Source organism: Canis lupus, chromosome 11 (genome assembly GCF_011100685.1).
Source record: "Canis lupus familiaris isolate Mischka breed German Shepherd chromosome 11, alternate assembly UU_Cfam_GSD_1.0, whole genome shotgun sequence".
NCBI classification, from domain to species: domain Eukaryota; kingdom Metazoa; phylum Chordata; class Mammalia; order Carnivora; family Canidae; genus Canis; species Canis lupus.
In genome coordinates this window covers 56535692-56561502 of record NC_049232.1, presented here as the reverse complement: position 1 = coordinate 56561502, position 25811 = coordinate 56535692, and the positions used below count along the sequence as shown (strand labels likewise).

The following is a 25811-nucleotide window of genomic DNA, read 5'->3' as shown; positions in this document are numbered from 1 at the left end:
TCGACCCCAGGACCCCAGGATCATGACCTGAGCCGAAGGTAGACGCTTAACCAACTGAGCCAACCAGGTGCCCCGCCAAACAGCAATTCTAATGTTATTTTATAGTTGATGTCCATAACCTTTCCCATGTAGTTTTTCCTTTCAAAATGTCTAACTTTGGGGCGCCTAGGTGGCTCAGTTTGAGCATCTGACTCTTGGTTTCAGCTCAGGTGGTGATTGTGCAGGCTAGTGGATGGAGCCCCCAAGACAGGCTCCACGTTCAGGTTCCACAGGGAGTCTGCTTAAAGATTCTCTCCCTCTGCCCCTCCCCTCACCTGCACGCACACACTCTCTAAATAAACTTTTTTTAAAAACTTAAATGTCTAACATTACCAAATAGTTTATCAATCACACCTCCCTTTAAACAAAGAACCAGACCTCCCTGTACACCATCTATATTACATTAAGATCCCAAGTGTTTTAGTGCTGCCTACCACAGTAGGTGCACATTTTATAATTGGTCTACATCAATACTACCCTTTACTTCTGATTTTTCTTACCCCCCTCAATGGATTCTTCCCCCTTTGAAATACTTAAGTTGCCAATCCCTTTATAATTCGATTTTTTCTAATAGAAAATAGTTATCTTAAGTTTCTTACCTTTTCCATTTCACTTTAGCTCTCATACAGAATCCTTTATTTCTGTAATGGTTTAATATTATTTGTTTTTTCCCCAATTCTTAAAAATTATGCATGGCTGAACCATGCATGACTGAGCCTTGGTTTTCATAAGATAAAGTTTTTCTACTCATCTTTCAGAGTAGTCCCATTGTTTTGTAAATCCTCAACTGTAAAATTAAAAAAAAAATGTAGAGTTGCAAGATATGTCCACGAGACCACATATACAAAAACACTTTTTCTAAATTAGAAGAGACCAGTATAAAGCTGGTTCTGCTGTTTCTCTGAATCTGTTTTAAAAATAATTTCACTTTTTTCCACCTTTCAACAAAAGTTTTACATCCTAGTGATGTGTCTTCTTTATTATGGAGAAAGAAAAAAAATCCCTAAATCCAGTCTTTGAATTGAAGTGATAACCTTTTTTTTTTTTTTTTGAAGTGATAATCTTTAATGCAAGAACAAGCCAATCCACAAAACCTCTCCCAACTGTTAGTCAAGAGTTTGGGGCCACATCTCTTCATCCGCTATCTGCCCAGCTCTCTCATGAGCCAAGTTCCCACTCTCAGCATACTAACTGTTCAAATTTACTTAAGAAAAAAAAAAAAAAAAGCCTATTTTTACAAATTGTGCCAATTCTCAGAAATCCTAACATTAGGAAAGAAGATGAAAACACCCTAAATTTCCTTTGAAAAGAACTGCAAAACTTTGAGAATTAAAATAATAACATCACTTTAACACAACCCTAGCAAATTTGTGAGTGAAAATAGTTCACCAGTAGGCAGGTCCTACCCCATCCACTGACAGATTAGCAACCCCTGTGCACATGGGAAGAAGCCACCACACCCATGGAGGCGCTCTGGGACAGGTGGGCACTTCTTAACCCACCTTAGGTGTAACTTGTACTGGGGAATAATCCAAAAATAATCAAATGTCTATCTACAGCAACTACATTTCATAACAGCATGGCTCAATCCAATATACACACTTTATTTTAAATTATTCCACTAGCATTTGGGAAAAAAAGTCATTTATTTGCATTGCTTCCATTTTTCTACTGTAGTGTTAGGACTTGACATAAGCATTGTTCTTCTACTTCCTATTTACAACTCATTCAGAATATTACTACAAATACAATATACAACTTTTAAAAACTTATGGGGAACTGCAGTTTTTTGTTTCTTTCTTCTTTACAGGTTTCTCAAAGGCATTCAACTAAAATGAAAATTTATATGGACATTTTCTGTACACATCTGAAAGGGCAGAGATCACACTGATAAAGCCAAAAGAATTTTGCACAAATACAATAAAATACAGAAAACAAAGTGTAGAAGATGTTATTTGGGGTACAAATATAAACAATACAGTACCATTTGAGTAATTTAGCAACATAACACTCATACTTTATAGAAATAAAACTGCAAACCTGGAGGATGCTCTGACAAATATTAAACATTATATACACAATGAGGTAAATGTACCTTGGTCTCTTGAGAGGTAATTTAAGTTTAAAGCGATTGACATTTTGAAGCATCTCCTTGACATATAAAGAAATATCAAACACCCCATCCATTGGCACAATGTGAAAAAGGGATAGTAAAACACGGTTCATGATACTCAATTCACAAATCTTTTTAAAAAATAAAAACAAATTCACTTAAGTTCTTTTTTTCAGCCTTAAGAAACAGGTTGAATGTTATTAACCACATTCTTAAAAGTTTACAATCACAAATAAGATTGCATAATGGTGTTGAAAAGTTTAAATGTACTGACAATCCTCAGAATGTCTTAGAATTCCAGCATTCCTAGAGAGAGGGCCCATGGGTAGTCCAGCATTCCAAAACAGAGACACAAGAAGCTACAGAATATGTGTCCAGATCTATTCTTTAGGATCTCACAAATATCTGAACTGGCATTTCCTGCCAAGCTGTAATGCTTATTTGGAATCTCCATCATTTGGAGCCAGAACACTGCCACAGTCAAGAAACAAAAAGAAACCATTGATTTACAATCATTCTTTCAGTGCAAGGATAAAAATAAACTCTGAATATGACATGTCTAATGGGATACTGATTTTGTTCTGCATTTTACTTAGCACAATGCCATCTTGTTTTATAAAATATTCTATATGGGACAGTTCTCAGATGTAGAAGGGGAACTAAAGGTAGCTCATGCATGAGTTGCAAAATGGCCAAGTGACCACTTACATTTTTTAACAAGAACTGAAATTTTGAATTCTTGATGTTATTAACCATGGCACTGTGCACAGACTCAAGGCACTTCTTGAGCACTATCACTACAGCAGAATTACAGGCTCAGCTCTTCAGACCTTACCCTGTCCTATAGAGGATATGATTTGCCACTGCTTCTGGCACAACTCCTATTGCCATAACTGCTACCTTGTTGCCTTCCCATTCCTTGGCTATAGCTAAAGTCACAACAAGGCAGCCAGCAGGGCGACGGTCCACCCAATCTCCAAACCTGGAGATCCCTCCCAGCAACATCCAGTGACTCAAGGGAATGGAAGCATGTCCCACACTTCCATCAATCATTTTACTCTAGATTTCAAAAGCAGCTATTCAGTCAAAAGGCTGCTGAGGGGAAATGGGTGGGGAATGGTAAGGGCAAGACACTGGTCTCTGAGTCAGGGACCAGCAGGAAGGCAAGTTGAGAGAAACTGAAACTAAAGTTAGGAAGGACCAGGGATACCTGTGCCTCACTGGGTCATCCCTCCCTTCATCCCCATTCCTCCAGGGTACTGGTGAAATGAATGTGGACAGGTAACTGGCCTAAAGGTATGTGTTAAACCAAGTTTAATTTTGGAAGGTGAGCATCTGAAGATAGGCAGTATAAACAAAGGCTTGTGTTTCTAAATGACAAAATTAATACTCTAGTTAGACACATCTGCAGTTATGGCCATAGTAATCATGATCTATTTCATTTTTAAGTGACTTTCATTTTCAATATTAACTAATTGGGGCTTATCAACCTGTCATTAGCCAAAAAGGAATTTGCTGCAGTAATATATAAACCCAATTTAGAACTAAACTCCAACTTTAAGAAAAATTCCCTGACTCACCAAAAGTACATTTTATCCACTTAGGCAAGAATAGTATAATTCCAACTCAAACCTTGACTTAATGAAGAATATATCTTAAGTTGATTACCTTATACGAAGGTGAGAAATCATGTATCACAATTTTAAATCAGGTGAGAACTTTTGGTATGTTCTTAAAATTATGTAAAAATAGTTTTAGCATTGGTCCCCTGGATTTCATAAAGCAGATCTGGTAGGCTTAGAAATGGCCAAAGGGGGAAAAAAAAGTACCTAATCATTGAGCTAGAGATTATTAAACAGGAAATATAAGACAATTATAAAACCAAATCCCTCAAACTCATTCACTTGCTTTGACAAAATCATGGTAACTACAGAAAAAAACACAAATTTGGAGTCAAAATATTAACCTCTAAGCACATTTTCCCCATGATGTTTTTAAACACATGAAATTGACACTAAATTCCTATCCATATGCCATTCATTCTAAAATTACTTTGGCTTTAAGACCAAATAGTCTTTCAAATTTATTCTATGTATAAGAGATAAGACATGATCAGAATGCAGCTTAGTCAGCATAAATGGCCACTATCTCTTACTGACCAAATACTATAAAGGTTATTCTGACCCTTTCATCTGGAAATTGATAGCACTATAAAGTCAATGTCTTGCCTCATTGCTATGATAGTTTTTTCTCCCATCAGAATAAGATCACAGTGATAAAGAGAACTCTGAAAACTGTCTAAAAGTCTAAAAGACTTTTAGCACTGGAAGTAAAAACCAGGTATCATAAGCTAGTTTCAACTTAGTGTGAAGACCATGACGAGTTTGCTTTAAACACTGAATTTGACTCAAAACATCTGTAAATGGAGAACCTATATTCAGAATGTTCTTTAGCTACCACTCTCCCAAATATCAAGGGTGTACTAAACTTATTACCTAACCATATAAAGTAAGCAGTTGCAGTATCTGCACACAGAAGGAAAGACTGAATTAGAAGCTGCCTTCCTCAAAGTGGAGTGAGACCTCAGAACCACACTAACTCTAACTTTAGTTACAAAGACAGAAAGTCCACCGAACACTGACTCCTATGCAACAAATGTGACTCTCTTGCACACCTGTTATCTACTCAAATGATTAACTACCTTTACCTTCCTAGAAAAAGGCCTATTATTTAACATTAACCATACCTTAATTTTAAATGTAATTAATTTCTTAAAAAAATAACACTGTCTTTGATCAGATAAAGAAAAAAATGGCTTACAGAATGCCACACAACTTTTCACAAGCAGCTAGACAAATTTTCCCTTTTAGAAAAATTAGTCTGTATGCCACAAGTTTTAAATTATTAAAGTACTATAAGCATCTAGAGTGCCACTTGACTTTTTTAAGGTATACTTGGACGACACAATTTAAATGTAAAAAAAAACTTGATGTGAGAATATTCAAAAATGACCATGATAACATTTACCAATTAATGCCACTTCATTTCTTTAGTGGTTTAAGCACATTTTGGTAGGAGAAAGGCATTTTCAAATAGAATACCAAATGACATACTACAAAAAAATCTTCCAAAAAACAAAACAGAAAAAGTCTGGGTTACCCAGATAAATAAACTTTTGGAATTAAAATACTATAGCTTTTAAGACACACAGACTTTAAGCAATTCTACTCATTTCCATTAGAAAGACACAGAAGCGGCACTTACTGGTATAGTACAATCCCATTTTGAAGGCATGTAATGTTCTGAATATGTGAAAGAACAGTAACAGTATACAAAATACAATTGCATAAATTATGTTCCTCACTTCTATATGAGGTCATTTTTAGACTCAAGATAAGAGTTTTATAAGTGTTAGTTTTAAGATCCTGAAAATTATAGAACAGTACATTCAAAGTCTGAATCAAGGAAACTCTTTAGTGGTTCAGAATCCTCTGAGAATGTACTAACCAGGAATAAATCACTTTCTTTAAAAATAAGAAATGTTTCGTATAACTCAACAATCCAGCTCCTTTACCCTTAAAGATGATTTCAGCACAGCAGAGTTAACCTAAAGTTAAGACCAGCAATCATCTTTTTTTTAAAAAAACCCAAGTTTTGTGTTAATAAAAAATAAAGGTAGACTACACAACATCTTTTAACTGTCCTGGGAAAGAAGTGTTCATAGTGCACAGAAAGGACCCACACAGCTGTTTCCTGGGTCCAAAGAAATCCTGGGGAGTTTCTCATTGACCTATTACACTGTTGCAAAAGGAAGCAATATCCTTCTATTCCCTCTCACTGAGGTAGAACAATTGACCTCCCAAATTAAAACCCAGGAGCAGATCTGAAGGAAAAGTAGAGTTCAGGCAAAGCTGCAGAACTACATTTTGATGCCTTCCTGTTGACTGAGTTGTGACAATGTTTTCTTAATCCGCAAAGCTGTAAGCCTCGCTGCTCCATTGGCATACCAACATTCTCTCATAATTTTAGCCATTACTCTCAAGGCCTGCAAGAAAATAGAAGAAAAATAATTAATGAGTGCACCGCTATCTATTCATCTGGTAAGATCTGAACTCTGTACAATTTCTAAGTGACATATGTTCAAATTTTTTTTTTATTTTGCTATGTTTCTGCATTATTTGTTATAGCAAATGAATAGAAATGATTTCAATTCCCATCAGTAGGTACTGGTGTCAGCACCTGGAAAGCAGATGGATGAAGGCCGACTTACTTAGCAGAACTAAAAAAGCTGAATCCCAAACCAAGGCTGTATAAGGCAAAAAAGGAACTTAATTCACACAGAAACTCCCCCTAGAACCAAGGAATTAACTGCACTGAGTTAATTGAGAATTAACCAAGGAATTAACTGTACTGAGAACTTCCTCTGAGGGAAAGTTCAAACTGAAAAATAGGAGGATCACCCAAAAGTGCTGGAACCCCAGATACCTCCTCATCCCCAAGCTTTACTGAGCTGAGTGATTGCCCCAACCCCACCCTAGCAAAAGACTAGAAGTTTGTATCTGAGGGGTAAAACAGACTTCTGACTTGGAAAAGATGGGGGAAAATTCCATACTGACAACTCACTAAATGATAAAATCATAGGTTTTCTCCCAAAACACAGGCAGCAACTTGTAGATACTCCTCCAGGCAAGAGACTAAAAGAGTCTTCTCTGGGAAATGTGAGCCCAAGAGGAAAGACCTGAAGATACTGACATTGGGGCTCCCCAAGGAAGCAACCCAGTTAGGTCACCCTGAAGGTCATAATGGATAAGCTCCATTCGTGTGCACAAAGCTTCCATCAGCTTCCAGTGTGTCCTGTCTTTAAACACGAAGAAAACTGGAGTTTGAGCAGACATCAGAGAAAGCGGTATGAATACAGAAGCTGATACAAACAGAACAAAGCTCCTTGGACAAAACAGTTGTACAGAAAAGAAAATATCAACAACTTATTATTAATATCCTCAAAGAGATAGAAGAAAATACTCAGGTTCATCACTGACAATTTTTTTTTGCCTTTTGTTTGACTTTGGAAAAACCTGACAAAAGAATTGGAAAATAAACCTGAGGAAAAAAGATACAAGTTGATAAACCTCACAGAAAGTGTAGGGAAAAACCAGGGATGGATAAGATGGAAAAGAGTGGCTGCACCAGTTCACATTCCCACCAACAGTGCAGGAGGGTTCCCTTTTCTCCGCATCCTCTCCAACATTTGTTGTTTCCTGCCTTGTTAATTTTCCCCATTCTCACTGGTGTGAGGTGGTATCTCATTGTAGTTTTGATTTGTATTTCCCTGATGGCAAGTGATGCAGAGCATTTTCTCATATGCATGTTGGCCATGTCTATGTCTTCCTCTGTGAGATTTCTGTTCATGTCTTTTGCCCATTTCATGATTGGATTGTTTGTTTCTTTGGTGTTGAGTTTAATAAGTTCTTTATAGATCTTGGAAACTAGCCCTTTATCTGATATGTCATTTGCAAATATCTTCTCCCATTCTGTAGGTTGTCTTTGAGTTTTGTTGACTGTATCCTTTGCTGTGCAAAAGCTTCTTATCTTGATGAAGTCCCAATAGTTCATTTTTGCTTTTGTTTCTTTTGCCTTCGTGGATGTATCTTGCAAGAAGTTACTGTGGCCGAGTTCAAAAAGGGTGTGAACTGGTGCAGCCACTCTGGAAAACTGTGTGGAGGTTCCTCAAACAGTTAAAAATATACCTGCCCTACGACCCAGCAATTGCACTGTTGGGGATTTACCCCAAAGATACAAATGCAATGAAACGCCGGGACACCTGCACCCCGATGTTTCTAGCAGCAATGGCCACGATAGCCAAACTGTGGAAGGAGCCTCGGTGTCCAACGAAAGATGAATGGATAAAGAAGATGTGGTTTATGTATACAATGGAATATTTCTCAGCTATTAGAAATGACAAATACCCACCATTTGCTTCAACGTGGATGGAACTGGAGGGTATTATGCTGAGTGAAGTATGTCAGTCGGAGAAGGACAAACATTATATGTTCTCATTCATTTGGGGAATATAAATAATAGTGAAAGGGAAAATAAGGGAAGGGAGAAGAAATGTGTGGGAAATATCAGAAAGGGAGACAGAACGTAAAGACTGCTAACTCTGGGAAACGAACTAGGGGTGGTAGAAGGGGAGGAGGGCGGGGGGTGGGAGTGAATGGGTGACGGGCACTGGGTGTTATTCTGTATGTTAGTAAATTGAACACCAATAAAAATAAAAAAAAAAAAAAAAGATGGAAAAGAGAAGAAAATGAGAAGGCCTCTTCAAGAGGTCTAACGTTCAAAACTGTAGTGTAAGAAAGAGAACAGAAGAAAACAGAAGGGAACAAGTCAAAGAAATACTTCAGGGACATTTCCTAAAAATGAACATTCATTTCCAGATAAAAAGGACCAAATGCCCATCACATACACTCATTCCACAAAATAACAAATTTATAGAGAGCATACCATCTACCATCCTAGGTACTGGGGATACAACAGAGGACAAACAAAATCCCAACCCTCATAAAGCTCACATTCTAGGGAGCCAAAGCATATCATTAACAAACAAAATATGTGGACTGTCAGTGGTAATTGCTAAGGAAAACATCATTTAGGTAAGGAGCTAAAAATATGCATGGGGAAGAAGGTGATATTTTAAATGTCCACTAACAAGGTAACATCTGAGCAGAGACTTAAAAAAGGGGGAGAGTGAATACACCAAGAAACATGAAGTCATGGGATCCAGGAAGGAAGGTTCACTATCACAGAGACAAAGGGAACCCAGGACAAACAGTGAGGGCTATCCCAAGACGAAAGCTGCACAGCTGGCCTAGAGAGCCACAAGTCCAGACTAGAAAAGATAGGAAGGTTCAAGAAAATACTTCTTCAGTCATTTTATCAGTTTCATGTTCTTAATGTGTTTCAACTTTTGAGAGGAGATTTATAAAACTCCAGAAAAGTATAAGACTGAATTACTGAAAAGTGAAATAGAAAACTAACCAAATGGAGAAAAAACAAAAATGACACCAGTGGCATTAATTCAGCATGATATGACAGTAACTACAAATTCCGTGTGTCCTCTTAATGTTTTCTGCTAACTTTTCCTCATGCTTAAAAAGCCATCTGTTTCATAACGTGCTCTATTTATTTAATGAGTGCATTAATACTTCAAGTTAGCACTTTGCAATATCAAGATCAAATCTGTAAAAGACAAAATCCAGCCCAATTTCATTTGTTAAACATGTAAATTCTCTGAGCACATTGAGATGTATTTTATCTGGGCCTGGACACTTGACTTTGTTGGAGGTAGCCAAGGAGCACTCTTGATGTCCTGACTATTAAGTCCCATGTTCTTTTGAGATGTAAAACCAACTACTTAGGTCGCCATCTTTTTATTCCTTTTAAGTTATAAAATTTCACATCTGGAGGAAAATGCTCGCTCTTGCCAATATTATAATAGTGACAACTAGCAATTAAGTATAGATTAAATAAGATCTGTCTTATGAATTCTTTAAATTTCCAAGTACAAAAGCATTTCTAAAATTTTTGTAAGACCTGGAATTGAGAATCTCAGACACTGCTGGAAAGCATTTTACCCACATTCCTGGTCACACAGGCAACTGGATGAATAAGATGTTAAATCATCAGACCCATCCTCCCAATCACCTTATCTAGCTTCCTCCTTTTAAAAGGCATGTTAGGATCTGGAGAACTGAAATGATTTGCCCAAAGTCAGACTCAGAAATGGTGGCCAGGTTGGTCTAAAATACAGGCTTCTTAATTTCCATCCAGCACCCATTCTACTGTTCTGGGCTGCCCTGATCAAAAGGATGCATTTGTTTATTTATTTATTTTTGTAATATTTTATTCATTTATTCATGAGAGACAGAGAAAGAGGCAGGAGCAGAGACACAGTCAGAGGGGGGAAGCAGGCCCCTTGCAGGGAGCCCGATGTGGGACTCGATCCCGGGACTCCAGGATCACGCCTTGGGCCAAAGGCGGGCGCTAAACTGCTGAGCCACACAGGCGTCCCGATGCATTCGTTTAAAATGCAGGTGACTTCTCTTTCCAAAAGACATGATACTACATATGAAAGCCCCAAAGACTCTACCAAAAAAACTACTGGAACTGATAAATGAATTCAGTAAAGTGGCAGGATACAAAATCAATGTAGAGAAATCTGTTGCATTTCTATACACTAATAATGAAGCAGCAAAAGTGAAATTAAGGAAACAAACCCATTTACAATTATGCCAAGTACAATGAAATATCTAGAAATAGACATAACCAAAGAGGTAAAAGACCTGTACTCTGGAAACTATAAAACACTGATGAAAGAAGCTCAAGACGATACAAAGAAATGGAAAAACATTCTATGCTCATGGGTTGGAAGAACTAATATTTTTTAAATGTCTAGAACTACCCAAAGCAATCTATATAATTAATGCAATCCCTATCAAAATACCAACAGCATTTTCAGAGAACTAAGACAATCCTGAAATTTGTATGGAACCACAAAAGACCTCAGAGTCAAAGCAGTCTTGGTAAAAAACAAAACAAAACTGAAGGTATCACAACTCTGGACTTCAAGTTATATTATAAAGTGGTAGTAATTAAACAGTATGATACTGGCATAAAAACAGACACACAGATCAATAGAATAGAACAGAAAACATAAATGAACCCACGATCATATGGTCAATTAATCTTTGGCAAAGGAGGAATGAATATACAATGGGAAAAAGTCTCTTCAACAAACGGTGTTGCAAAAACTGGACAGTTAACAAGCAGAAGAATGAAACTGGATCGTTTCCTAACACCACACACAAAAATAAACTCAAAATGGAATAAAGACCTAAATGTGAGACCTAAAACTATAAAAATCCTTGAAGAGAGCACAGGCAGTAATTTCTCTGACACTGGCTATAGCAACATTTTTCTAGATAGGTATCTTGAGGCAAAGGAAACAAAAGCAAAAATAAACTGAGACTACAGCAAAATAAAGAGCTTCTGCACAGCAAAGGAAATGATCAGTAAAAACTAAAAGCAACCTACTGAATGGGAGAAGATTTTTTTTAATTATTTTTTTAAATTAATTAATTTATTTGAGAGAGAGAGAGAGAGACAGTGAGGGAAGGGCAGAGGGAGAGTCTTAAGCAGACTGCGCTGAGTGCAGAGCTCAACATGGGGCTCAATCTCAAAACCCTGAGATAATGACCTGGGCCAAAACCAAGAGTCTGATGCTTAACTGAACTGTGCTACCCCAGTGACTAGAGAAGATATTTTTAAATGATGTATCTGATATAAAGAACTGATACAATTCAATACCAAAAAAACAAAGAATCCAATTAAAAAATGGGCAGAAGACATATTTCTTCAAAGAAGACATTCAGATGGCCAACAAACACATAAAAAGATGCTTACCATCACTCATCATCAGGGAAATGCAAATCAAAACTACAATGAGATATCACCTCACACCTGTCAGAATGGCTAAAATCAAAAACACAAGAAACAACAAGTGTTGGCAAGCATGTGAAAAAAAAAGAACCCTCTTGCACTGTTCCTGGGAATGCAAATTGGTGAAGCCATTGTGGAAAATATTATGGAGATTCCTTCAAAAAATTAAGAGAAATATCCTATGATCCAGGAATCGCACTACTGGGTATTTACACCCCAAATACAAAAATACTGAAAGGCAAACATGTATCCCTATGTTCACTGCAGCATTATTTTACAATAGCCAAACTAAGGAAGCAACCCGTGTTCATCAACAGATGACTGGATAAAGAAGGTGTGGTATATATAGAATATTACTCAGTCATAAGAATGAAATTTTGCCATCGGCAAAAACATGTATGGAGCTAGAAAGTATAATGCTAAATGAAATAAGTTAGTCAGAGAAAGACAAACACCATGTGATCTCACTCATATGTAGAATTTAGGAAACAAAAAAACAAGCAAAGTAAAAAGCAAACAAACGCATGCATATGCGAGAGAGAAAGGAACCAAGAAATAGACTCTCAACTACAGAGAACAAACTGGTGGTTACCAAAGGGGAGATGGGTGGGGGGATGGGTTAAATAGGTGATAGGGATTAGGGAGTGCACTTAAAAAAAAAAAAGAAAAGAAAAAAGATGGTGAATTTAAACCCGTCTATACTGATAAGTGCATTAAACGTAAATGGACTGAATGCTCCATGTAAAAAACAGATAAAATGAAAATGCAGGTGCCTTGGTTTACTGGTAGATTTAAATACTATTCTGACACACTGATGGTCACTGCAAATGCTCCATGGCCCTTTTGATGTACTTGAGATTGAACAGGAAAACCAAATTATGTTTTTCACTCACTGATTTAACTGCCATGAAAAAAAAAGAAAAAGAAAAAAAATTCTTGTGTCTATTTTCCTTAAAAAAAAAATAACAAATTTCCACATACAAGCAGAAGCAGTTCAGAAAATTGTGTAGTATCCAAAATCAATACTCACTTCACAACTCTGCCATCTGTTTGGAATATTTGGCCTTAACTTCTGTTCACAAACAACTTTTCTCATTTCTTCAACTGATGGATCAGAAGGTACAAGATCATAATAAGGCAGCTGGTAATCTTCATGAATTCCTATATTGGTTAAAAGAAATTGTTTTTGAAGAATTTACTCAGCTAATGCCAGATCATTCTTTGTCCAGGAATAGCTGAGAGTCCTAGTTCAGGGTTCCATTAATAAATTAGCGAAGTGGAACAGGGCTTCTAGCTTGCTCTATCTCATCCACATCTGCATCAACAAGCATCAACAACCCATCTCTCTGAGTTGGTACTGGGCCCACACTCTGAAACTACATATCACTAGGGGATCAGCAAAGGCTATTTTAATGACGGTTAACTATGAGCTATGATGACTTGATTAACATTTTCACCTCATGTGCAAGAAATGATAGTTTTTAACCTGTGAGTGCTCACCCTCTCACTTGGTACAGGGGATATACACTCTACCATGGAGATGTAAATCCTACAAGCAAATCTGGGGTGCAAGTCCTTTACCTCTACTTGGATCTGTCCTCTTTGCTATATAATACAGAGACATGCTCTCCCTCTTATTGCCACATAAACCCAAGTCTCAACCAAGCCTGGGCCCCTAAGTATAAGAAACTATTCCGCAAGTAAATATTAAAAGTGCTCAATCTAAAACTAAATTTCAGCTAAAATAAACTTGTTTAAAAACTAGTGTAATGGTAATGTAACTGTATTCTGTATATGTAACTTCCAGCTAAGAAGTTGGAGAAAATAACACACTCTCAGGGGGGAAAATGAGTTTGACCCAGGTACATGCTGTAGAAACAGCTTCCTGGGTGGCCTCTCAAGCAGTCATCCATTATAAATAACTATATTCCAAGATAACAAGGGCTTGGTTTCTCATGTTTCCCAAGATTCAAATGGAAATAGAAAAAGAATACACTAGAATAAGCATGTCATATCATGTCATTTCCCCCCACTGCAAATTTTATCTCCATTATTTTCTTTGGCACTCTCAGTGATCACCTGGTGAATATAATTTCTGACTACTAATGTGTATAATTTCATTCAATGAAAAAAACCAAACAAACAAACAAACAAAAACACGACAGGGGTGCCTGGGTGGCTCAGTCAGTTAAGCATCTGCCTTCGGCTCCAGTCATGATCCCAGGGTCCTGGCATTGAACCCCGCATTGGGCTCCCTGATCAGTGAGGAGTCTTCTCCTTCTCCCACTCATCCTGCTTGTGATTGCTCTCTACCACCATCTCTCAGTGTCAAATAAATAAATAAAAATCGTAAAGGGAATCCCTGGGTGGTTCAGTGGCTTAGTGCCTGCCTTTGGCCCAGAGCGTGATCCTGGAGTCCCAGGATGGAGTCCCATGTCGGGCTTCTGCGTGGAGCCTGCTTCTCCCTCTGCCTGTGTCTCTGCCTCTGTGTGTGTGTGTGTGTGTGTGTGTGTGTGTGTGTGTGTCTCTCATGAATAAAAAAATAAAATCTTAAAAAAAAAAAATCTTAAAGAAAAAAAAAAAAAGCGGCTATCCTGGACCACCTTTTCTGTTCATGACAAACTGTTGGGAGAGGGGGAGAAATTTACCACCAATGGAACATCGTCGAGCTATTTCCCAGAATACTAAGCCCATTGCATAGATGTCGGCACGTTTGAAGGATTCAAAGTGTTTCATATTTATGGAATCATCTAGAACTTCGGGGGCCATATACCTAAAAAAGAAGTCAGCAATTTACTTTATGGAATAGTAGCCATACTACTTTTGAACTGTTTCACATATTTTCTTTTCCTACTGAGAATTTTTTTTATATATATTTTTTAAATTGGTATTAACTTTAAGACTTTTCTTCCCTTTTAGCATGGTTCTGCTTTTTAAAATGACTCATGCTTCTTATAGAAATTTTCTCAAAGTTCAAAAAGTACAAAGTGAAAAATCATTAATGCTTTGATGAACAACCTTTCAGGTATCTCTATTCATATATGGAGATACACACACACACACACACACACACACACACACACACAATATTATATAACTAAAATATTAGACTCAAGAAAAATATTAAATATCCACACTGCTTTGAAAATTAATGATGTCAACTAAATGCCATGAAAAGCTGAAACAGCAATTTCATGCTATCTTATCTGCCTTATGATCTTCATTTCCAATGAAAGACACCTATATAACAATCATGACTATTATAAATGTCTTAACATATACCACCCACTTTGTCAAATACTATGCAGGGATCATATATTTTAATCTAGAAGTCTTCTCACTAAAATAGGATGAAAAGGAAGGATGAGGACATAATCCAGGGAACAAAATAATAGATTAAAAAATGAATGCCAGTCCTCCTACTGATGCCTCATTGTAGGGTTTTGGAATTTTAAAAACCCTCCTGAAGTTACAGATCAGGATCCATGAAGAACTGTAGCAATCACTGTCTTGAATCCCCACATCAAGAGTTCTGAGAGTCCTCGTCAAATCCAGAAATCACAGATACAACTGAGATAGAATAAAGCTTGGCTCTATCCAAGGTGGAGGCAATAGTGTGAAGATACATTGTGGCAACATGCTGTGATATACACACTAAGGCCTTTGGGGTCAGAAAGGCCTAAATTCAAATCTCAGCTCTTCAGGTGAGGCTGACCTTTTTATTTAACATCTATGGGGCTGTTTCCTCTTCTGTGAAATGAAGGCAATGACACCTACCTAGTTATGTTCTTTAGAAAACTCATAGATTCAACAAATATTTACTAAGGACTTACTATGCATTAGGTGCTATAATGGATGCTGGGAATACAAGCCTGATCTCAAGCAGCTTGCAATCCAATGGAATATAAAGACAAGTAAATGGAGAGTTATAATGTGCTCAGTGCCTTAATGGCCCAGCTTCACAGCTTGCTATGAGAGCCCCTGGGAAGGGCGCCTCACAGTCCAGGAAGGGCTTCCTCTAGGAAAGGAAGGGTGACTATAAATCAGGGAAACAAGACAATAAAGCTTTTTGCAGCAAAAAAAAATAAAAAAATAAAAAAAATAAACCAGGGAAACAGCAGGACAAAGTCTGCTCTAGGATACAACACATGCAGAAATTCTAAGGAAGAAAGTATAGTTCCAGGAACTAAAAATAAGAAAATAGTTGGGCTAGCTACAGTACAGCATTTGAAGAGAGCATTAACTGAGAGAATGAATATATATATATATATATATATATATTAAGCAAGAACCAAGCATATATATATGTATGACCCATTAAAATGACTGGCACATACTGGGTACCCTATAAACATCAGCTCCTATTATTATTATAATTTTTCTGGAAGGGCCACGAATGATATTTTCTGGAAGGGCCACCTTTCATCAGCAGGCATCTTTAAAAGTCAGGTAACCTTGGCTTCAGAGCAGGCAAGACCATGAGATCTTCTACCTGTGGGCAATCTAATAAAGTACAGGTTTGAGTTTCAGAAGATAATCCACATAAATGAGAAGGAAATTAAAAAGAAGTTGAGCTCAGAAGATAATAAACACTATTTACAAGCATACCTTTTTGTTCCCACTCTGTGATTTGGAGCAATATCAATGGTATCTGTGGCTGAATCATGTCTCACTGCCAGTCCTAAGTCTGCAATACAGCAAGTTCCATTCTTCTTTACCAAGATATTCTTAGATTTCAAATCTCTATGAGCAATGGCTGGTTTCCCTAAAGAAACAAAAAGTAAATGCAATTGCTTAAAAAGTGATAGCAATCACAATTCTCCCCTTTAGGTTCAAAGCCTCTTCTCCTATCCCAGTGTCAAAGCATTTCAGCCCATAATACCTGGACAATTACTAAACAACCTCAAATGAATCATTATATCAAAAGTTGCTGAAATTATATTTATTCAAAGAAAATGGAGAAAATAAGATGGTGCTCAAAAAATGTAAGTCTACCAATTCAAAGATGGGGAGTTAAAGATGTTAGTTTGCTGACATCCTATGAATTATTTATGGAACTCTCATCATAGCCTGATATTTCAGTCCAAGAACCAAGCATGTACACCACTTCCTTTACTTACCAACTGTAATGTACTCAGTATTTAATTTATAATCTTTACTACTAACAGTAGACTCCCTGGAGCCCTCCTAAACTGCTGATAGGAATGTAAAATGGTGTAGTCACTTTGGAAAAAATAGTCACAGTCTGGTAGTGCCTCAGACCATTAGTTATTGTATAATCCAGTAATTCCACTGTATAAGAGAACTGAAAACATATACCCACACACAATAAAAGTGTACACCAATGTTCACAACAGCATTGTTCACAAAAGCCAAAAGTGGAAACAATGCAAATGCCCATCAACTGATGGACAAATGTGGTACATCCAAACAATGGGAGTATTAATCAGCCACTAAGAGGAACAAAATACTGAAACATGCTACAACATGGATGTACCCTGAAAACATGCCAAGAGAAAGAAGTCAGTCACAAAAGACCACATATGATACAATTCCATTTATAGGAAATGTCCAGAATAAGCAAATCTTTGGAGGCAGAAAGTAGATTAGTGGTTACCCAGGACTAAGGAGTTTGGGAGGAAATGGGGAGTGACTGCTACGGGCACAGTGCTTCTTCTTGGAGTGATGAAAACATTCTAAAATGGACTGTGGTGATGTACAACTCTGTGAATATACTAGAAACCACAGAATTGCACACTTAAAACAGGTGAACTATAGGATATGTGAATTATAATTCAATAGTACTGGTATAATCACCAATAGTAACAATTACAAAGATGAGGAAGGCTAAGATGTGAAATAACATGTACGTAGTAAAGTGAGGAATGAGAGAGTCACCAGGGCAAGAAGATAATCACTAGAGGAGAGAGATACATTAGCATTTTATATACTACATGGCACAAAAATCATACCATAACAATTTCATAATTAAAATTTCATATATGATTTTCTCATCTATAAAACTGTCTCATGCAGTCACCTTATCTTGGGGTCAAATATAATTATTTGGCCATATAACATTAGGTGGCATGTTGATTTTTAAAAAGAATTTTCACATTACATTTTGTACTACTACACAGAAACACACATTCTTTCAGACTTGAATTCTAAAATCAAAATCCTCAAAAATCACAACTCTAGATGCTACTTTTAAGAATTCACAAACATGTAGGTATTGTTATAATGACTAGAGAATCTCTAAACAATTACCCATATTCTTAACTCTGAGATTTTCAACAGAAATATAAAGTAATATTAAAAACCTCATTTTAAACATCTTCACTTGGGCTGACATAGAATTTCTAACAGACATTATATTCACTGGAATTTAAAGCTTCAGTAACATAAGTACTTGAGTTACCTTGGGTACCAACAATCTCCATGTGGAGATGCGCAAGTCCACTTGCTGTGGACAAAGCAAGTTTTATCATTCCTTCCACAGTAACTGTGTATCTGTTCAAATAATCAAAGAGGGATCCATGCTCATGATAATCTGACACCAACCAGAGCTGAGTCCATGTACCATTGTCTGTGGAGTAGAATAACAGTGTTTCAGAAGGGTTGTAAAACATCCATTTATTCAAAAGCTACCACTTTTTACTCTCAATCCTGATGGAACAGGATGATGATACCTTAAGTTTGTATATTATTTCCTTCATATTTTCATTTTGTCTTATACTTTTACATACATATCTTTCAGATCCTCTGAGGAAGCCCCCATTCCTGAGATAAGCCAAGGAAAACTAATCCCATTTAAGAGATAAGGAATCATAGTTCAAAGATGGTGGTCTTGAATCTACACAGATAGTAGCAGAACTGGGGAATCCTCAGTTGGCTAGAAAATGTCTGGTTTAGGATAAGTGCTTAGTGGCTGTTTCTGGAAGGAGGAGGGAAAAAGGGAGAGGGAGGGTAATGAGAAGTATCTGGAGCCTAGTGTGGCCACAGTAGGAATAAAATAGTACAGGACAAAACTGAAAGTGAGCATAAATGAAGAAATGCAAGCTTTAATCACAGACTACATTCAGTTCACAAAAAAGCCAGGTAAGAGGATTATGATTCCATGGTTTCCAGCTTAGAAAAAATATAAAAATAGTGGTATCACGGACACATGGGAAAGTTGAGACAGGAACTAAAACCTCAGGGGGACAAAAAGCTGGGGCTGAACCCAGTTTTACACAAGGTGATTTTGAACTTCAACAACTAGGAATATATAGCGATGCCTGGGTGGCTCAGTGGTTGAGCATCTTCCTTTGGCTCAAGGCGTGATCCCCAGGTTTGAGACCCACATCAAGCTCTCTGCAGGGAAGCCTGCTTCTCCCTCTGCCTATATCCCTGCCTCTCTGTGTGTCTCTCATGAATAAATAAATGAAATCTTAAAAAAAAAAAAAAAACTAGGAATATGTATTCCAGAAATGTTTCTGTAAACTGATACATGGATTTGAAATGTGTATTTTCATGGGAATCATGGGAAAGATTCTGTGTAGGCTTCTACGCTAGGCTAACCCACAAAAGCCTATGTAACCTAGGAGTAGCAAGAAAACCACTCATATTTCATGAAATCATTCATTACAACAATACTAGGAGGCAGCACAATTCAGTAAAAGATACACACTTGGAGTCACTCTGATCTGGGGTGAAATCCAGGGACTAGTTGTTATTGACTATGTGACCTCAGTTAACTTTCTTAACCAGTGAAATCTCTGTTTCTTCTTTTACACAGCAAGAATACCTTACTTTTGTAAAACTGTTAAGAAGATTTAAAAAACAGGACAACTGATTAAGATTTAGCATAATGCATAGCAATAAGAACTTAAAATGGGCTGTTTCCTTCCTTACTGGTTGTAAAAAACAACAACAATATCCACCCCAATTGATACAAAACAGCTTCTATATTTTGAAGGTTGTTACTTGCAAGAAAGCAACTCTAGGTATTTTCAGAAGATTCTGGATACTTTAAAAGAATTTAGATATTCATGACACTAGTTCTTCACATACTTATTCTTTTTTTTTAATATTTTATTTATTTGTTCATGAGAGATACAGAAAGAAAGAGAGGCAGAGACACAGGGAGAGGGAGAAGCAGGCTCCATGCAGGCAGCCCGACGTGGGACTCGATCCTGGGTCTCCAGGATCACGCCTTGAGCTGACAGCGGCGCTAAACTGCTGAGCCACCTGGGCTCCCCCCACATACTTATTCTTCATAAACTTTATAAACTGATTCTATTCAAACTTGTACCTTTTATTTTCCTTGATACAGATGCATCACTATTTTTATCTGCATGCTTATTAATCATGACTGAATTGTGAAAGGCTGACAAATAGGAACACAGGCAGATGGAAGAAAGGGAGATTTTCTGAGGTAATTAACAAGAGACGCAGAAAAAGGATATGTAAGAGGCTGTGTAATATAAAGGGTTGTCTGAGGTGGAATTAACTAAATCAGGGGAATAAAGATAAAGAAGAAGCGAACTATGGTGGATGGGTTAGGTTCTGAGTAAAGTCCATTAACCCCTGACAAAGAAGAAGAGGGTGAGGAAGACCCAAGAGGGTCAGCCAGTTCCCATGGTGACCACCAGATGACAGCACCAGCTTGGCTGCTGCCTGAGCAAATGGGAAGAAAAAGTTCAGGGAACAGCAGCAAGGGTACTTCGTGCCAGGGTGTTTGCAACTTGGAATATGCCTAAAACATCTTGGGCCTGGGTAAGGTTTGAGCCCCAAAAGACAGATTGAATAGCAACTACCACAGTCAAGTTTGAAACTATGCATGTGGATAAGTCCTTCAAGGGAGCAATTACTGTTTTGTAGACTCAGCCTTCATACGAATCAGTAAAAAGTTTTACAAAAAAAAAAAAAAAGACAACTACTAAGAAATAAGAAACAAACACATAAAATCCAGAGTCATGAAACATTGTTTGTAAGGTTGTTTTAAGAGTTGGAGGGGAGGGGCACCTGGGTGGCTCAATTGGCTGGGCATCTGCTTTAAGCTCAGGTCATGATTCCGGGGTTCTGGGATTGAGCCCCACGTTGGGCTCCCTGCTTAGGGGAGAGCCACTTCTCCCTCTCCCTCTGCCCTTCCACCCGCTTGTGCTCTCTGGCTCTATCAAATAAATAAATAAAATCTTAAAAAAAAGAAAAAAAGTTGGAGGGGATGCTAATGGTGCCAAAAGCAGAAGAAAAGGAAAACTAAGGACTTGGTCAAACTATGATCACTGCTTTTGTTTGTTTTGTTTTTACATCAAGTAATATGGAATTGGTAATAGTCACTGATAAATCACAGTCTACAGCCATCACATCCATTGCTATCACTGCCCCTAAATTGCAAATTAAGGAACACCTGGGAGGCTCAGGTGGTTAAGTGTTCAACTCTTTCTTTTCAGCTCAGGTCATGATCTCAGGATAGTGAGATGGAGTCTCACCACTCCATGCTCAGCAGATAATCTCCTTGAGATTCTTTCCCCTTTCCCTCTCCCTCTCCTTCCCCATCTGCTCCTCTCCCTGTTATTGTTCTTTCTCTCACTCTCTAAAATAAATAAAAACTTTAAAAAAGATAGTAGTCTAATATGGTTCCTAATGTGATAGACTATATAATACACAATATATTGTATATAATATACAAGTGTATAATACAAAGTATGCAATATATAGGAAAGTATACAATATTTTCAGGAAGCCAATAAAATACAATAATCAGATTTAGTCTCTAATCCTAACTACTAGTTTTTAAATACAAGGAGCAAGTTCAGAGAGCCTATGGAAATTCAATCAACACAATCCATAATGTGATAAGGCCTATAGGACAAACGATCCAGTTTCTTCAACAAACTGCAAGAAGAAAAAGAAAAAAAAAAAAAAAAAGGAAGAGGGAACATAGCAATTTTAAGGGATTTAAGAAAAACACCAATCAAATGCCATATTTTGCATCCTTTTAAAAAAAAATTAGATTTTATTTATCCATGAGAGACACAGAGAGGCAGAGACACAGGCAGAGGGAGAAGCAGGCTTCCTCTGGGGAGCCCAATGCAGGACTCAATCCCAGGACCCTGGGATTACGATCTGAACCAAAAGCAGATGCTCAACCACTGAGTCATCCAGGTGTCCCTGTAGACTTTGCATCCTAAAGTGAATAGCCAATTGTTTTTTAAAAAATAATATACAACTGCAGAAACATGAAACTGACTGGATACTGATGACATTTTAAAAATTGACAACAGTTGCGTGGTCATGTTGCATTAAGAAGATTCCTTAATCTAAAGATACAAATGAAAAGTATTTGTGGATAAAAAGATTTATCATCATATCTTTGGTTTCAAATAATTCAGATAGAGGCAGAGTAGGTGGAAACATATCAAACATGATTGGCAATGACCTAAACGCTATTGAAGCTGGTTGACAGGTATTCATTATACTCTACTCGCTCCACTTTTCTACATACTGGAATTCTCTAGAAATAAAATCTGAAAAAGAAACAAGTAATAAATGCTTACTGCAAATAAACTAAAAAATACAGAGAAACAAAAGGGAAAATCATTAAACACTTAATATTCTGAAGAAATAAATACTGTTGAAAATGGGAGGGGAGAAGAGGAAAAAGAGGACCATAGTTCTGGCCAATCTCAAAGAGAAAATGATGCATTTTTTAATAATAGGAAAGCTGGGATATATATCTGATTGCAGGTAGGGATGATGAGAGTTCTAACCGGAGTCTCTGAGGAAGCTACAAGAGCAGGAATTGTGGCCACAACAGTAGGAACCAAAGCCAAGATATAGATGAAGTACAGTGTGAAGCCACTGCTCCCTGTCAGCACTCACTCTGACACACCACTGACATGGCTTCCGCACTTCCTGCAGCATCAAATTGAGCCAGGCCCCCAGGCACCTGTGCCACAGGCAAGAAAGCATCTAGATGGTTGGTCACCAATGGGCACTGTGGTCCTGGAGAAACTATTTCTCTATTTAGTAAAGTGGATTTAAAAGACTATTTAGCCTCTGGCAACTTAAAACACAAAATATACTAAGTTATTTTTACTCTTCCTAAAAAGAAAGTCATTAGTATCTATTAGAATGCCCTAATCGTCATGAGGAAATTTAAATGAAACAGATCTCTGGGCTCTATCCTATCTCAAAGTTTTGAGCAGCTAGACTTTATAAATCCCATTTTTTCTATGCTATGACTATACTCAAATAACTGCCTAGAACCAAAATAGCATATCACTTTTAAATACATATGTAGCTTTCTACCTTATAAAACCAAAATAACAAAGCATATCACTTATTTTTTTTTTAAAGATTTTATTTATTTATTCAAGAGAGACACAGAGAAAGAGGCAGAGACATAGGCAGAGGGAGAAGCAGGCTCCACACAGGGAGGCCATGTGGGACTCGATCCTGGGACTCTAGGATCACACCCTGGGCCGAAGGCAGATGCTCAACTGCTGAGCCACCCAGGTGTCCCAAAAGCATATCACTTTTAAATATATATTCAGCTCTTTTTTTTTTTTCAGCTCTTTATATCTTATAAAACATTAGACATTTAGAAACATGTTGTCAAGAGTCAAGAAAATCTTTAAGAAGCTCCTGTTTCTAAAGATTTCAAATATATTCTATTTGACTTAATAGGTCTAATCTGTATGACAAACATTTATTTTTCATCTAACCTGACAATGTTTAGTAGCCATATTTATAGAAAGGCTCAAGTAGATTTCATTATACTAAGAGGAGAAGCAGATGTTACTGACCTTTATTGTCTGCCGCTATAAATCCCAAGATGTTTTCATGACGTAACATTACGGTCTGATAAATCTCTGCCTCACGGAACCATGAGCGCTCTTCTCTAGAGGAGAAGATTTTAACAGCAACTTCTTCTCCTCTCCACTTTCCTCGCCAAACTTCTCCAAATCGACCTTTGCCAATACTTTCTTGTAATACAATAGTTCTTGCAATTGTTCTCTGAACAAGCAATGGTAAACCTAAAGATAAAAAAAGCCATTAAAGAGTGACCCAGGAACAGAATAACTCCTAAGGCTCTGTCTTTATGGAACTTACAATCTCACTAAGGAGCTACAGACTACATCTGCAAAAATAATAATTCATAATAAAATGAAAATAAGATAATAAATACAATAAAAGAATCCAGAAACTCCTGCCTAGAGGGTCCAGGTAGGATTTGTGAAATAAGTTGAATTTTGACTGTCCTTTATGGAAGCAATAGGACCACAGAAGAAGAGGAGATAAGGTTTTCAGGTAGGAGGAATATTAAAACAAAGGTAGAAGAGGGAAATGAATGGATGTTTACAGAACCAGTTCAGTTAAACAGAAGGCGATGTGTGTGGTAAAGCAGTGGAAGAGAAGGGAAACTGACAGCAGAGTATGAAGAGCATTGAATGCTGAGCTGAAGATGACCAATGAGAGCTGCGGATAAAACAGGAGCTATTAAAAATTTCTGAAAAGGGTTCATGAATGAGAAGTAATTTAAAAATCTTATTTTAGAAGAATCAATCTGGTAATGGCTTTATTAATGGGAGGAGTAAAGTATGTGAACATAAGAAACATAAAATCTGTATGTACAATCCATTGTATGTACAATCAGTAAAATTTATCACAGAAACCATTTCAAGACAAGCAATTTACTTACTAGGAACTGGCTGTGTAGGCAACATTAGTATCTTAAGGAATGATGCCAAGTAACTTAACGTGGTAATGAGACATTGGCATTATTTCACCATCTGAACGTGCCCTCCTCTAAATATATATTTTTAAAATATTGCCATTTACTTGTTTACAGAAAAGGATTTATCACACCCTACAACATTTAATTAACACTATATATGGGACTATTCCAATTCACTTAGTATCATATTCCCTCCTGGACTAAGTAAGAGTCATCTTAAATTATACTGACCCTGACAATAAAAATATCAGCATAAACCATGTTCTACACTAGTATTTTTTTCATACAATCTATACACATAAATTTGTGTGATTTATAATCTATATTCAGAGTTCCATGCTAGACTGAATTAATCAAATGATAGTAAATGAAATTATGTGCTCTCTTTGGTTTCCTGATGTGAAAGGTTTCTAAATCCAAATGTTGTCTTTACTTTAAAGTGATCAGAAGTTTTTCTTCTTTTCATTTACATGTTTCTCAAATGGGTCCTTTTCCTTTCCTTGCTCTCTATCCACCTCACCTCCTGCAAAGTAGTTAGCAGTCTAATTATAAACAATTGTTCTTATGTTTATAAGGAAGCTGCTTGCTGAAAAATAAATCTGTGAAAAATCCTTATTTAAATCAAGGAGCTCTTTTCTATTATGAAGATTCTTAATTATGTTGCTTTGTGTAGATACTAATTTATAAGGACATCCTTTGAACAGGATCACATCACATACTTAAAGATTTAAAGTATACTTAAGAGTTAACTTTAAGAGGCTACTCTGGAAGTTAGAAAGGCAAGGACTACAGGAGAAAGGGGAATTACAAATGGGAAGTCTGAAATGTCTAGTACATTCAGGCCCCATGTAAACAATATGGTCAAGAAAGGCTACCAGGACAAGAAAAGTTTTTGTTTCCCCATCAAAATCCATCACTGGATTCTAGATCCCAAACTAAAATTCAAAGCCATGTCTAGATTCACGATGTTATCTATATTTAGTTATACCATAACCCACATGAATACGTGAGCAGTAATACTTTACTTCTAAAGAGAAAAATAAACAGGCCTAATTCAAATCTCTATGTTCTTCGCTTTCCTCTTCAGTATCCTTAGAACTGCTTGAAAGAAAAATTTCAATAGGGAAACAGGGTCCGAACAGCTTCACAAGCAGTGAACAACAGAAAGAAGACCCAAACAACCCACACACATAAGAGACCATTAGCATAAACAAGACATAATGAACAGTGGCTTAAGAGACTCAGTCCCTTTCAAAAACTGGCGCATGTGCACATGCTCACACATACACTTTACAATCTAATGACGCTTAAATAAGGGCACACACATAACCTGTGATTCAAATTAATGCGACAGGAATTAGGTTAGCCTCAGGGATAGAGCTGCCCACAGTTCCCAAGTTAATGATATAGTCTTTGAGAAACGGAGATCAGGAC

General features: G+C 37.1%; 1 protein-coding gene across 2 annotated transcripts in view; it reads right to left on the bottom strand.

Annotated features, from left to right (window-relative positions):
- Positions 1 to 1623: 1623 nt before the first annotated feature.
- TGFBR1 (transforming growth factor beta receptor 1) overlaps positions 1624 to 25811 on the bottom strand; it is a 59901-nt gene continuing 35713 nt past the window's right edge. For both annotated transcript variants that reach the window (XM_038552924.1, XM_038552925.1), the window contains exons 4-9: positions 23446 to 23676; positions 18072 to 18239; positions 16259 to 16415; positions 14299 to 14423; positions 12681 to 12811; positions 1624 to 6197 (exon numbers count right to left, since the gene is read on the bottom strand). In XM_038552924.1, the coding sequence (XP_038408852.1) occupies positions 6072 to 6197; positions 12681 to 12811; positions 14299 to 14423; positions 16259 to 16415; positions 18072 to 18239; positions 23446 to 23676 (938 nt within the window). In that variant the 3' untranslated portion in view covers positions 1624 to 6071. The remainder of the gene's footprint in view (positions 6198 to 12680; positions 12812 to 14298; positions 14424 to 16258; positions 16416 to 18071; positions 18240 to 23445; positions 23677 to 25811) is intronic.